We start from the raw sequence: 15,618 nt of genomic DNA on the forward strand, positions 1-15,618 counted from the left end.
CATGATAAACTGACGAAAGACGGGATTATTTCGGTCGGAAATCTTTTCGGATAATTTTATGATAGCTTTCCAAATAACCCAAAAAAGAAAAGACTTCTATCGATACTCGGAAATAAATTCAGCACGTCGATATTTTTCAGCATGAAATTTTAACGTAAACCGTACGACGTGCCGCATCTTTTACCTTTCGCGAGTGATGCGCGAGTAATGAATAAAGTTAGGGGAAAGCGCGTCGTTTTCCTGAGAGATTTCTAGAAAGAAACTTTCGGTCGGCGTAAGGATATCATCCTGTAGTTCTTTCATATCGGGAAACACGTGAATCGGATACATTGACTAGTTTCTTCGTAAATACGCTCTCCGCGGGAGAGGCCTCGTAAAATCTGGTAAGGATATTGGTTGTCCCGAATATATCGGGAGGAATATACACCCATATGACGCGATATCGGAGGTGATATCACTTTTACAGCGACAGTATGGCGGGGATGTCGCGCGCATGAGTCACGAAATATAAATGTCGGGGAAACAAAGGCGCCAATTTGCCGTGAAATCCTCCGAGGGGCCGAGATTTCGTTCTTCCGCGCGTTAAGGCGGAAACAAGAATTTCTCTACCTCCGATCTCTATCTCCAAAAGTCCTTTCGTGAAATGGTGAATTCGAGAGATTTAACCTTTCTCCTCCTTTGGATAATTTCAATATCGCGAGTGTGTGGAATTGCAAATTCCACCCAAGATAGTCCGTAGATAGTCGAAAATTTCCCTTTGAAATCTCGCACCTAAGGTACTATCGAATGTATAATTCTCTTGATATGTATATATGTATTAAGAGTCTCATACGATATACATATAATCACGCACAATATATACTTTATTGCATGCATCAATGAATATCCATGTTATACTAATAAATACTCGAAATTGATTTTGTAACACAGAATTAAACTTCGGTTTATAATACTTTACTTGGAAAATCCAAACTAATATGAAAATTTTATTATGATTCAATTAACAACATTATAATTATCATTGGAAGTTTGAGGCGTGAAAAAGGATACTCCTTCTCACTTTTTGCGAATGAAAATCGTTGCCAAAATTTAATATAAAATACTATCTTATAATTTTCTAGGATATTCGGTAGACACGTGCTGTGCGTAAGATACGTAAAGTGATATATCCGCGTGTCAAACGCGTTAATAACGTAAAAACGTGTTATAGAGGAAAAGGTTCGGATTATATATGTCACGCAATATTGTATAGCTTTTTTCTAGACGGAAAGATGCTTTTTTTCAAGGCAAGCCTTTTCGCTCACCCAACGTTTCTTAAAATCTTCCATCCAATCACTTTGCGCGAAGTATCTTATATACGCCGTGTCTCTCATGTCGATGACATCTCGTCATGTTTGCAATTCGTAGACTGAAACGTCGTTGCTGTACGATGCCGTCCATCTCTTCGCCAAGGCATTACACGATCTCGACACGTCCCAACAGATCGATATCAAGCCGTTATCCTGCGAATCAACGGACACCTGGCCTCACGGATACTCGCTCATCAACTACATGAAGATCGTGAGTAATTGACTAGAACTATTAATATATTACGTGTATTTTCAAGTATGAAACATATATGCTCTTTGTGTCAAAGTCTTATACTCTTTTTTGAACTATTCTAATAAACATAAATTAATTAAGTTCTAATATGTATGTATATAAGTAAAATAGTAAATAATGCATTAATAATCTCGGTATAAATTCTTTTATTTCTCTCACATTTCTTTATTTAGTTTTTAACTTCTATACGCGGCGATTCTCTCAATTTTAGATACACAATCCATCGATATAAAGCTTATATTTTCACAGCGGTTTTATCTATATGAACAACGTAATTCTTACATTTCTAACATTGAATGCATAATCTTTATATTAGATAAATTAAATATCAAATTAGCTTTTATATATATAGCGTTTAGCGCTAGCGCTAAATACAATACTAAATATTCCACGCGTAACTGTCATGAATATGGATTGTTAGGCTTAGGCGAATTTAATTGAAACTATAATTAAGCAAACAAATAAATTTACGTTAGGGACAATGAATGTGTGTGTGACGGAATCGGATCTCCGCAATCCTTTCAAGCGTAAAATATTTCGCCGCGATCCCCGTAAAACACGGGTTGACGAGGCGCAATATAATAGCAAAGGCGATATGTTTATCGACAGCCACCTTTCTGCATGATTAGTGCACGCTCGTATTCAACGATGCAACGATGCAAGGCAGAAAGCGGGTTATCGCGAATATATCACGCTAGGGAGAAATTAATCTCGCGCACCACCAATCGATCGCACCGACAACGTAATAAGCCATTATAACGATACGCTTAATCCAACCAACTCGCTCGCTCGCCTTTCACATAATCCACGTACCGCTCATTAACAAGCAGCACACGAGTCTTGCCATGTGCATTACGCACAATGCATGATAAGCCATCATCCGTTATCCCGTAATGCGTAAAAGGTATAAAATAAAATTTTTAATTTTCCTTCCTCGGAATATCTCAATCAGAGCTAAATCACACACACGCATATATTGACACTACCATCTTCTAACATTTCTATAGATTTTTAAAGACTTATTTAACGTTCGCATGTATATATTAAAAATTACGTCACAGATGGATTGATCTTCGTACCTTCAAAGTCCATATTTATTATTTATGATCATGTAGCATGAAAATTAATCATACTTTTGATATCGCAAGTCAACATCAGATATGACTTTGATACAGAGTTTGTGTATACTAAAAAGTAATGAAGGCGCCAAGACTTTTGCATATTTAATGTAATGCGGATATATGTAAATGTAAATCCCGCGCGTTTTCCGGTTGACTTTGAATGCAACCCGCAAAAGATTATCTTCGCGTTATTCTTCGCGAGTAGAGGAAAAAATTTGATAAATACGTGACACACGCGTGGTCACGTGGAAGGAAATCATGCGGAGCACGGACGCATTGACTTGCCGCGATCCGCGCGATTGTTCCCGTGGGACAATGGAAAGTTACTCCAGTTTAAACGAAGCTGTCACGCGTGCTGACAAATTGTTGTTCGCGGTTTCGCCGCGGAGCATCCTGACGCGAAGGACTGCATAGGCCGTATGTATGCTGTGCATCGCATAGCTTGTGCATAGATTTACAAGCACGCGATATTCAAGCCATGTACGACGAAGTTTCTAATCGATACGACTGGTTTCGTAACTCTTTCTTTAAATTTACTTTCTAAAAAAAACCTACTTGAAGATAATAAAGATTCAGATTTTTATGCTAAATGGAGCGTTTTCGAATATATGAACATTTAAAGGCTCAGACTGTGTTAATAAATTAATTATATTAAGACTTAAGACAGTAAAAAGGATAAAACCACATCATTGACGCGTTGAAACATTGTATTTATAATAAAACCCTATATTCTATTTTTTATATAATTTTTTGTGAACACTACGAGCTTCTCTCTCCGATCAGACAATAATGTGTGCTTTTCATTTAGCGACTCAAGTCGACACAAGCGTTAATTCTGTCTCTTTTCAACATCTAGTGAGCAACAAAGACAGAACGACGCCTGCGCCGACCCAAGTCGCCAAATAAAAAGCACACAATGTATTTTTTAAAGAAATTTAGTTTATCAAATTTTTTTTTAAATAGATAAATTAGTATACACGAGATAATCTATGTGCGTGTGGTAGACGTTGAAGAATTATTCATATATTGATTGCATCTCGCATGATCCCGACGTAATCTATTTATTCGCAGCAAATGCTGTCACGGCGTACACTGCAGCTGCTTAACAGCGAAATCGAACGGCACGGCACAGGATATGGTAACGCACCAGCGTCAGTAGATACGAGTTACCGTAAATATAAATATGCATTGCACGCAGGATATGGAAACGTGCCTCGTCATACACGTCGCCGTGTTGAAATTGACAAGTACTGGAAGATATGTTCTGACGCCGAGGCGGCTCTCGCGTGCACTCGTGACTGCGTATATGTCACGAACGAACGAAACCTGTCGCTCACGCGGCCGAATGTCCCGATCGGGATAAGCAAAAACTGTCGATAGAAGCAGACGTGTAATTTCGGCGGACTTGTTACGCAACTACCCAATTACGCGATACACGCGTCCGTGTGTGCCGGCTTACAAGTTACGTGATATGTCTAATCTTTATAAAAACTCAGAATACCTCTTATCAATCATGAAAAAAATAACATTTTTAAAAATATTTTTCAATCTAATGTTTATATTTTATCTAAAATCATATTTTGAAAGATATGATTCATAATACTCTTTTATACATTTAAAATTATGAATTTTCAACATTATTTCATACTGTGACGATAATGAAGAGAAGTATATAACGAGGAAATACTAACTAAATATTTTTCGACAACGAAAATGTTTTAAAATGCTATGATCATATCAGAATTCACTCGTTAGTTTTCTAGATTTTGTGATGAATAATGCACATTATGTCACTGATAATTTTTTTCCGGTAGACATATGATGATATATCAAAGTTATGTGTATCTATTTGTGATATTGATATGGCGTTCGTCTAATGACGCTACATCGATCAATTAAAATTGGTTCAGTCCTTCCAAGGATCACGTCATAAGTCGTCGGTAATGATAGCACCTAAATTAATCTCGGGGTGTCAGAACAGAATTTAATTTCGCGATATTCATGAAACGGTAATTACAAGCAGTCGCCCAGAATTTCGTCCGCAATTACACCGCATCGTTTTCGGAATGTACAATATGTGCGCAAGGGAAAGACGATCCAGAGAGTTCGGTTATCATGCGGTACGTAATTACTCGCGAATCGCTTTACGAACAATTTATTATGATAGAATTTCCGCCTCGAAATATAGTCGCGTATTAACGCATCTTCAGTGTTTCCCAAGTAATTGCGAAGTGTAACACCCGGCATACTGCCGCCAGATGCCCGTTTCGTATCGGATTTACGAGCGGTAAATGTTTAGACATATCCTTTATTCGCGTAATATACGTAATAAATGCACCGTGAATCTACTCGTATCCAAATTCGGCTGTGTGTACATACATCTATCTTCGTTCTCAAATTTCTTACGGTCAAGTCATTGAATATGTTAATAATTAAGTGCAAATTTATATATATGAATAAACAAAATTTACATAAAATTAAATTGTTAATCAAATTTTTGCCAGCAACAAAACATCAAAGGTATGAAATCAGAAATTTAAATTTAGCAAAACTTTTGACACAATTTTTAAGACTCGCTAATCTCCGTACATCACGCACGCACAACGTTGCATATTAAATTCTTATTGGCTGTATACTTTGATTTATTCACGCATAAACTGTCATGTCAGATATTTCAATATTTTAATATGCATAAATATAATCAAGAATATCAACGATATGTTTTCATATCCTATTTATAAACAAGCATATAATATCAACAATCTCTCGTGATTACGTAAATTAAATTCTATTTAATTATAACCTAATAACAATTGATAACTAAATATTGATATTTAGGAATATAGCATATGTACAATTTTAACTAATAAATATATTCGACGGGTATTTCAGGTAGAGATGACGGGGCTCACGGGTATTATCAAGTTCGATCATCAGGGATTTCGCTCCGACTTCGTTCTAGACATCATCGAGCTGAATAACAAAGAAGGCTTGAAGAAAATCGGTACTTGGAACAGTACCAAAGGTATCAACTTCACGAGGAGCTACGGCGACGTTTACACTCAAATTGTTGAAAACTTACAGAATAAGACTTTCATCGTGACGACTATATTGGTGAGTAACCGTGTTTCCAAAGAATGCGCGCGCGGCTTTCCTCCCTCAAACATCAGAATAATATATTGAATAAAACTTTCTTCGAATACTTAAGTTTTGCTTCTTTGAATCTCATAAATAATTGAATACTATTTAATTTGAATGAAATAAGATAATGTATAATATTATATTTTCCTATTTCTTTAACTGATTTGATTGTATTATAGGAATTGCATTCTTTGTTGGTTTTTTGTTATAGAAAAATAATAAATATCAATTAATTAAGTAGTTTAATTTATTAAAATACTACAATATACGTGTCTTTAAATTGCACTAAATCTCTCTTATCTTATTAGCGTTTAAAACAAGTTGTACTAACGAAGTAGAAATTTAAGGTAATTATGTTACAAAATGCGTATGAAACTCTAGGAAAAGAAAAAAATTATTTAATTTACGATATAAATTTTCAAAACATGCGAAGTTTCCATTAGAATAAAGAAATATACTAAATCATTATTTATTTCGTTCGAAGATATGTCTGCAAAAATCGTGACAATCGCGCAGCGGGCTCGGAAATCGTTGCTTTAATCGAGGCGCGAACAAAACAGGAACGTCGCCGTATTTAAGCAGCGCAGGCACAGCGGGATGGAAAAATTTTTTCCATCCATTAGCGAAGCTTGCGCACTCGTTAACTTCCCGCTTCCCCTTTTTACTCGGCGAGGAAAGAAGATAAGAGGGACGCGGAAACCAGATATGCGCGCGACTTAATTGAAGTTTTCGCGACGCGCTCGATTCACATTACTTATTCTCAACGCTAATTGCGGCGACAAATAATGTACTGGATAATGTATTAAGTACTTCGAAACTCGCTCAAGAAAGGGACGGCAGCAAGTTTCCCGCGCGGTAAGAAGCAGGATACGTTGCGTGAGAATCGTTCTCGTAAAAACGTCGATGCCTTAACGTTTCTTCGGTATATACGTTCGGATCCGCAGCTAAACGGATCTGTCACTGATAAGAACATGCAACGTGTCCTAGGTGTACATTGCAGAATGCTACGAAACTTATATATCAAATGTTATATAAAAGATCATTCTCTGAATTTCATTTTTAAAATCAGTAATATTTAGAAAGTTCCATTTTCCAATAAAGGCATGAAAATATATTAATTGACGTGTTTCTGTTGCCAGGAATAAATACAACAAATACTATTTTAACATGTATTTATGGCGAAATCTTAATTAAAAATTATTTAAATATCTAAATTTATTTTAAGCTCTATCTCTCGATGGATCTGGAAATTCATAAAAAATTATCAGTAGTTCTTTTCTTATAATTTTTCGATTAAGTATTTTGCCATCTATACTTAAAACAAAATCAGATTTACTTGATATCTAAGATAACGTTATTCGCAAAATAAACCCTGATATTGTTTTAAAGCTGTGTTGAAAGAAATGTTGAACACACACACATTGCCTTGCATTAAATCCTTCTAATCCAACTTCAATCTCGATACTGATATGAGGCGCTTCGCCAAGATTATTTCATGCAGATTATAACTTCACTGGCGATCTCGTCGGGAGCTACCTCCCGATTGCTCCGATGTACCCGATAAACTCGTAGCGCTCCTTTAAATGCCTATACGCCGCACCAGTATTGACAGCAGCTCATTACCTGATCGCAGAGCGCGCCGTACTGTATGCGGAAGGACTCGAGCGAGAAGCTCACCGGAAATGCGCAATTCGAAGGCTACAGCATCGACTTGATTTACGAGATATCGCGGCTGCTTGGATTCAATTATACGTTCCGGCTTGTGCCGGACGGACGTTACGGCTCGTACAACGCGCAGACGAAGGAATGGGACGGGATGATGAAGGAGCTGCTCGAGCAAAAGGCCGATCTCGCGATCGGTGATCTCACCATCACGTACGATCGGGAACAGGTTGTGGACTTCACGACGCCGTTCATGCCTTTAGGTGAGAGCCAACAACATTACGAAGTCGGGTGCAGCAAACACCGGCCGCGATTTTACGATTTTCATAAACACGTTATGAAAAGAGTTGTAAAAAAATATATACCTTTACGCGATTAGCTTGAAATAACGTTATGACATTTTTTTAACAATGTTATTGCATTGCATGCTTTCACAAGCCTTGGGCAATAGCGGGGAAAAGATAAGCACGCACGGGAATTTTAGGCAAACACATTATTGGTATCAAAGAAATGACTGCTTTTACCGAAAAAATATTATTTAATTACATTCTGTACAAAACGGCCAAAGCAGATATTTAAAAATCGTATTTCTGAAAAAATAATGGTACGTGTACAATAGTGTCATAAATGCAAAATTATTCTCAAGTTAAAATAACGGGATAAAATTTAAAATATCACACACATGGCGAGCAATCTTTGTCCTGCATATCTCACTATCTCCGAAATAATTTCTCCGAGCGCAATTTTGTGGGGCCATTATGTATCTTCGTAAGCCATAGATGGTCGTAACGAAAACCGGAGTAAATCTCACGGGTGATTATATTCGGTCCACTGTATCCACACATCAATGCTACCTCTACCTACTTGCGGTCTCCGCCGTGGCTGAGCATAAAATGAGAAATTTTGAATTTCCAGGGATCAGCATACTTTACCGCAAACCCATAAAGCAACCGCCGAATTTGTTCTCGTTCCTCAGCCCTCTTAGCCTCGACGTTTGGATCTACATGGCAACGGCTTATCTCGGGGTCTCCGTGCTCCTCTTTATACTAGCCAGGCAAGTGAAACCATTTTAAATTCCTTCGCGACAAAATGTCGTGACTGCACTGTTCTGGAAATTTGATCCCCTATCTAATCGATGCGATCGCGTCGTCTCCTGTAACATGATGCATCGATGAATTAAGTACGAAGGAAACGTGAGCCTATCTTGCTTCGATGATTCTTGCACGTCTTTGTTTCAGAAAAATGAATGATTAAAATTTTGATTTATATCGACATCCGTGTTGTTTCCTGACTTATTTCCACGACGAGAATATCCAATTAGAAATTTCATTTTTTTGCTTTGATTTCCATCGGTTTAATATAATTCTGTTGTTTCGCATATTGCGTTAGATATTTCGTGAAGATTATTTACAAGCTTGACAGAAATTTGTTTGAATAATTGTAACGTATATATCAAGATGAACTCGTTATAAGATAATGCAAAAATTTTCAAGGTAATTTTTTTATAACAAAAACCGCGTTTGATGCCATTGGATCAGAACGTGTTTGGAATCGTTAAGTTTAGATTCACGCCATACGAATGGTACAACCCGCATCCGTGCAACAAAAATCCGGATCGTCTGGAGAATCGCTTCAAGCTACTTAACTGTTTGTGGTTCACCATTGGCTCCCTAATGCGGCAGGGTTGTGATATTCTGCCAAAGTAAGCCCTTTAACGCATCAAGATAATGATCTTCATGCGCAAAATACGTGCTTATCGCATTCGTTGCATGTCACACTGCTAATTATACCTTAGCGAAACTATAAATCATCATTATTGCCTTCCTCGTGCATAGATCGTAGGAGCGATCGATAGGAAAAAGCATAAGCGGATAAATTATCTCATCAAGATGCCCAAATTAAGCAATTTATATATTTGTATTAAAAAGTACGAGAACAAAATGGAATGTTATACTGAGCTGTACCACGTTATTCCTAAATCGCGCGTGCGATAAGAAAAAAGAAACAGCATTAAGTTTTTATGACCTTATATAATTAATTAAGAATATTAATTAAGCAAGTTTTAGGCGATATTATTAAAACTAAAAGAATAAACAATCGTTATAATAAAATAAATTCTTCTTACGCCGAGACAATGAGATTTATATTAGAATAATTCTTCTTCGTTGTATTTTTATCATTTTGAATAAATAGTGCATATATATATATATATATATATATATATATTTGTATGTATATATAATCTCTTATGTATTCGTATGTATATATAACTCATTACTCATTATATGTTTCTTGTAGTATTCGCGTATATTGCTTTCATGGTGAGACATCATTGTATCGCATCAGCAAGACATCTCAATTGGTTCACTGATCGCACGAAACATATAATGTAATTCCATAAATTTGTATCATCAATTTCAGAGAGTGACGACACACACACACACACACACACACAGACAGACAGACAATCCGCGGATAGGTGCACGCTTTGATCATCTAATCTCGGTCCTTCCCCTTTCACCTGTCCGCAGGTTCAGCCCCTACGAGTGGGAGAACCCCCATCCGTGCAACGGGCAGTCCGAGGTCCTTGAGAACGAGTTCACCCTACTGAACTCGCTCTGGTTCACCATAGGCTCGCTCATGCAGCAAGGCTCCGATATAGCGCCGAAGTAAGTGACTGAAGAAGCACGCAGTATACATAAACGTGGTGTACGACAATGTAGAATCTATGTCGCTGTCGGCCACCAGTGTGTAAAACTAATTTAATCGTGTGAGGGAAGCGCGAACGTACGGCGCGTTATCGCGTTTTATGATTATGCAAATGATGTAAGAACCGATAAACTGGCTGTGCTATATCGTAGACTTGCTGCAACTGATTGTACATCCAAGTATGCCGGGAAACGTGAGAATTACGTGGCAGGAATGTATTCCTTAACGGCGTTTGGTGTTGGGACTCTTCCCTTGATGAAAATTTAATCGATGGCTTAATTAGGAATCCACTTAATTAAAGGATTACGGCGAATGAAGCTGCAGCAGGATGTAACAAAACTTTATTTTCTAGTTAATTCGAAGCAGGCTCTTTCTCTTAATAGGAAATTAACTTTATACTGAATTAGGAGGGCGTTTAGTACTCGAAATTAAAAGGTTTCGAGTAAAACGCGCTCTAACAAAGATATGATGCGCTAAGATTAAAGAATTACACATCCTCGCAACGCACGCGCGATTTCCGGTATGCCGTGTACAAATGCGGCAAAATTAATCACAACGCTTTGCTTGTACCTAGTTATCGAAATGCATGATATTGCGTGGCATGCGCCTGGAAGCTTGGAATGCCCGTTACACAAGTAGTTTCCAATAATTCCGCGTGCTCGTTATACACGACATAATTGCGTTTATGTATACTCTCGCTACTCAGTTTTCGCATGTAAAATAATTCGCCCGCACATGTTTCGCGCATATACGTCCGTTCCGCTCGCCAACTCCCCGCATTTGCCGTTTAATAGCGAACGCGAATCGCTTAACTGCGGAACGGCGCGCGGCGCGGGGGCTGTACACCCCCCGCGACGTATACTTACAGCTGGCTCGTTACATAAAGCGAAGTTGAACTTCTGTACGCTCCATTACCCCTCGCGTGGAAGGCGCCGGGCGAAGTTATCCCTCGGAAAACTTCCGGCGCGCGAACGGCAGGTGCCATTGATTCCTTTTTCTGTGCGATTCGTATTTTCGACACGTTCCGCTTTATCGCGCATGGATCTACAAACGAGAGGCGGTTTACGCGGACTATACTTTACGGCGGGGCAAACTCGCATGCTTGATTTTCCGTTTAGAGCCTCGTTGCGGTGGAAAACAGTGTGCAGCCTTTGATCTCTTTACCGTAGGGCCGTGTCGACTCGCATGGTCGCCGGTATGTGGTGGTTCTTCACGCTGATCATGATCTCCTCTTATACGGCTAATCTCGCGGCTTTTCTCACCGTCGAGAGGATGGATTCCCCGATCGAGAGCGCCGAGGATCTCGCTAAGCAGACGAAGATCAAATACGGTGCTCTCAAAGGCGGCAGCACGGCGAGCTTCTTCAAGGTGAGATTAATGCACTTTACATTGTGCACTGTTATCAAAAATAGAGTGACATTGAAGCGTTTCCTATATTGAGATTTATAACGTTTGTCGCGAAAATACGCGTACATATACATCAGTTACGCGATGTACCAAAAAAAATCGAATGCCGTCCAATAAAATAATGAAACTACGTAAACCAGAAACTGCGCAATAAGGCTAAATGAGATAGTACATTGTTATCTGAAATCCCGCAAGTAATTGAGTCAGATCCGCTTCTGACGGGCTAAGAATCTCCAATCAGAGCAACAGCGGAACCGCAGGATGCGACCCCGGGAATATTCTCTCTATTAATTCGAGATCGCCGATGCGTGCAATTAGTGATGTAAACGTGCGCGGATGCGATATTCTCTCCTTCGGAAGTAAGGCATGCCTACTTCGAGGTTAACCGATTTCCACTCCGACGTTCCACCGTTTAACGGCACGCGTACTCAACCACGAAATTCCCGGCATGATCTAGGATTCCAATTTCTCGACGTACCAACGCATGTGGTCCTTCATGGACTCGGCGAAGCCGTCGGTATTTACGGGGAGCAACGTCGAGGGCGTGGATCGAGTGATCAAGGGGAAAGGCAGTTACGCATTCCTGATGGAATCCACCTCCATCGAATACGTAATTGAGAGGAACTGCGACCTCACTCAAGTCGGCGGTCTCTTGGACTCCAAGGGATACGGCATCGCCATGCCGCCAAGTAAGTGTTAATAGAAATGCTTTATACATGTGCATTACGCGCGCGAGGAATTGCGATAAAAAATTCATGCGACTCGCGTATAGACGCGTGTTCTCAAACGAGAATCGTAAAAAGGCCCGATGATTGAAAACGTGAAGGAAAAGCGAGAAGTGCAAGGTAGAGTCCGGAGAGTCAACATAAATTTCTTGAAATACTTTTTGTACGGCTACTAATAAATCATAATTTGTAATTCACGTCGCTCGTGTTGAAAATAATACGAAACAAAAAAGAAAGCGGTTTTTCATTAAATATTTTATCTTCATTATTTGAATATTTTAAATCACTACGGATAACGCTTCAATTGCGACAAAGTAATTTAATATATCGTCGATTCGTGTTGGTCGGACACAAACCGGATGTGTAATATGTCCCTCAATAGTTGTGGATTTCAATGCTATATTCAATACACAAAGCGCGCTTAATTGAATTTTTTTTGCCGCATCTCGGCAATCCGCGCGCATTACTCGGTAGACATGTGATTCAAAATTTGGGATAATAAATGGTTCCATGGCTGAAGTATTTATCAGCAGGTTTCGACAGTTGTGGTCAATAGCAGAGAACATTAAAATCTATAATTATTAAAGGATCATTACGTTCGTCACATTCAATCTGATACAAACGAACGATGTATTAATATGCACTCGCTATTTAAAATATGAAATATCAGCTTTTCCGATGTTCATGATGTGAATATTATTATTTATCCCATTTTTATCTATGGCTTTTAGTTTACGCTGTATTCATTTCTCTTTTTCTCGCTCTTTTGAGGGTATTATTGCGGAAGCTTATAAAATTAACGCGCAACTTTAATAATTTAGCAAAAAGAGAAGATAATTTGGTTTATCAACTTCCAACAGTACGACATCTTAATAACTCCCATTAATGGAAGTAGCGAACGCGGTACATTTGGAAGGGAAAAAGAAATGTACCTAATCAATATTGCAGTATAAAGTACTTATATCGGCCTATCGACTCGACTGAATAAAAGAAATTCCCATTCAATTAAAACTTTTCCTTCACGCAAATGAAATTCTGGTAGAAAGAAAATGCAAATCGTTCCCTCGTCGAATCGAGAGATTCGCGCGCGCGCGCGCGCGCGAGCGAGCGAGCGAGCGAGCCGGTCGGTTTATCCCGAGAGATCGAATAAAATCGCATTGCCGGTCGCCCTGCTGATCTCGCGGCTGCGCGAAAATACCGGTCGATAGTCGAGTGTCGCCATGAAGGGAAACGATTGCGCGCGGGATTGCCGGCGAAACGTTGGCGCGAGGGAACGATTGCCGCAACGGCACTTCCGGAAAGTTTCGCGCGGAAGTACGGCGCTACGAGGCGATAAAAGCAGCCTAGGAGGAGTTCCTCAAAACGACCTTGGAACTTCAGACTCGCCGTACAGAACGGCCATAAGCGGGGCCATCCTGAAGCTCCAGGAGGAAGGGAAGCTACACATGCTGAAAACGCGCTGGTGGAAGGAGAAGCGAGGCGGCGGATCCTGCAGGGTGAGCTAATGTGTATCTTAAGGCGAATTTACACGGTTTACTTGTAATCTCAGGATCCGCGAGTCTGTGGTTATCTAGCGATAAACTTTTGGAGAACTTGTAATATGACAATAACGATATATAATATAACTACGAAAAGTTTTAACTCGTATATCACAGAAAGATTAACTTGAAGAAAATCTGGAAGGAAAAAGGTTTGATAAAAAAATAAAATAGATACCCTTATAATAAGAAATAAGGAAATGAATAGTCTTAACTTAATAATGTTGTCGCGAAAATTATTCAAATAGATACAGCATATTTGTTAAAATTGCACAAAAATAATTTTAACTGCAATAATTGCCTTTTATTTTTGGTGGTAAATCGATGAACAAAAGTTTATTGACCATCATACTTTTGCGTGGAATTTCTGTCTGTCCTAATTAATTGTTTCTTATCGTGATTTTTTTATCCGCTATACCCGTCTTATCCAGTATCACTTTTAGAAGAAAACCGCGTGAATTCGCTTTTAATCCACCGTCATTTCCCTTTTCTCATGAAGGATATTCGGGCGCGCTATATAGCGCACTCAAGAAGTGCGCGTTCGAAATTCTTGCGCCAGACTCCAGCAAACTCCCCTCATCCGTCAGGGATGAGAGGGCTGGAGGCTGAGGCGGCACGCGGGGAAGACTATTTCGCGAATTCGCGAAATCGAGGTTTCGCCGAGCTCGCGATCATCGTTACGCGCACTGCTATTTCTCGCGCAGCTTCGCCGATAAATTCTTCCGATAATTCACCGAGGGGGGGGCTTCTCCTCCCTCGAGCAAACTTGCCGCTGTTTGACGGACGAACGTAGATGGATTGATTATAGCGACACAGGAGGAATTAACTCCTCGATGTCATTCTCCATTCGCAATTATCGTAAAATATTAAAAGTCCAGTGGTGTTTAACACTATGCTACAATTATTAATTTTATTCTAAAAGTAAAAGATAACGTCAATACCAAAGAAAGCATTATTGTTGTTAAATTTCAATTTTGTGTCTGAATAAGAAATCAAGATGAGAAACGCTTTATACCTTTTCTATTCCTTATTCTCTTTGAGTAAATAAATTTTATAATTAAAAGGTATTTTCTGTATTACAATTTGAAATAAATGTATTATTAATCATCAGATATAAAGATATACATAGACACAAAAACACTATTAAACACGATAATTTTAACTGGTTTAGAGAATATTAAGGTATCGATTAAAAGATTGAACGCCAATTAGAAGATTTAATAGGCAACGCGCTACTCCCATTCCTCTCAACACTTTAATCCATCAGCCTAAGAGTAGGCGCGATCAAATTTTCGCAGTACTATCCACACGACGCTATACGCGCAACCCACGTACGAACCGCTTCAATAATGAACACCCGAGCGCGAAAGCCGCGCGTGCATTACGCGAAAACCACCGTTTCCCCAGCGGCGCATTACCGATGCAGCGGGCCCATATTCTACCTGTAACCGCCCGCGTTAATGCGCCACAAGAGCTAATCGATGTTTCTCTCTCGTCGGGCTATAGGACGACACCTCGAAGAGCAGCTCGGCGGCGAACGAGCTCGGCCTGGCGAACGTCGGCGGTGTCTTCGTGGTGCTGATGGGCGGCATGGGGGTCGCATGCGTGATCGCGGTCTGCGAGTTCGTGTGGAAGAGCCGGAAAGTGGCCATCGAGGAGCGGGTGAGTGACGCGAAATAGCACGTGGAGGATGGTAGTCGCGCGATGGTAGCC

General features: G+C 39.5%; 1 protein-coding gene across 3 annotated transcripts in view; it reads left to right on the forward strand.

Moving 5' to 3' along the window:
- The window catches only part of LOC112454271 (glutamate receptor ionotropic, kainate 2), a 236,688-nt gene that overhangs the window by 218,976 nt on the left and 2,094 nt on the right, over positions 1-15,618 (forward strand). Inside the window, exons 9-18 of one of the 3 annotated variants that reach the window (XM_025015565.1) lie at positions 1,408-1,560; positions 5,616-5,837; positions 7,498-7,789; positions 8,442-8,580; positions 9,091-9,228; positions 10,058-10,195; positions 11,405-11,603; positions 12,100-12,331; positions 13,748-13,863; positions 15,412-15,567. In XM_025015565.1, the coding sequence (XP_024871333.1) occupies positions 1,408-1,560; positions 5,616-5,837; positions 7,498-7,789; positions 8,442-8,580; positions 9,091-9,228; positions 10,058-10,195; positions 11,405-11,603; positions 12,100-12,331; positions 13,748-13,863; positions 15,412-15,567 (1,785 nt within the window). The remainder of the gene's footprint in view (positions 1-1,407; positions 1,561-5,615; positions 5,838-7,497; positions 7,790-8,441; positions 8,581-9,090; positions 9,229-10,057; positions 10,196-11,404; positions 11,604-12,099; positions 12,332-13,747; positions 13,864-15,411; positions 15,568-15,618) is intronic. The other 2 variants (XM_025015567.1, XM_025015566.1) reach the window with 2 other exon arrangements.

This window comes from Temnothorax curvispinosus, unplaced genomic scaffold, assembly GCF_003070985.1.
Source record: "Temnothorax curvispinosus isolate PA1 unplaced genomic scaffold, ASM307098v1 QBEX01004937.1, whole genome shotgun sequence".
NCBI classification, from domain to species: Eukaryota; Metazoa; Arthropoda; class Insecta; order Hymenoptera; family Formicidae; genus Temnothorax; species Temnothorax curvispinosus.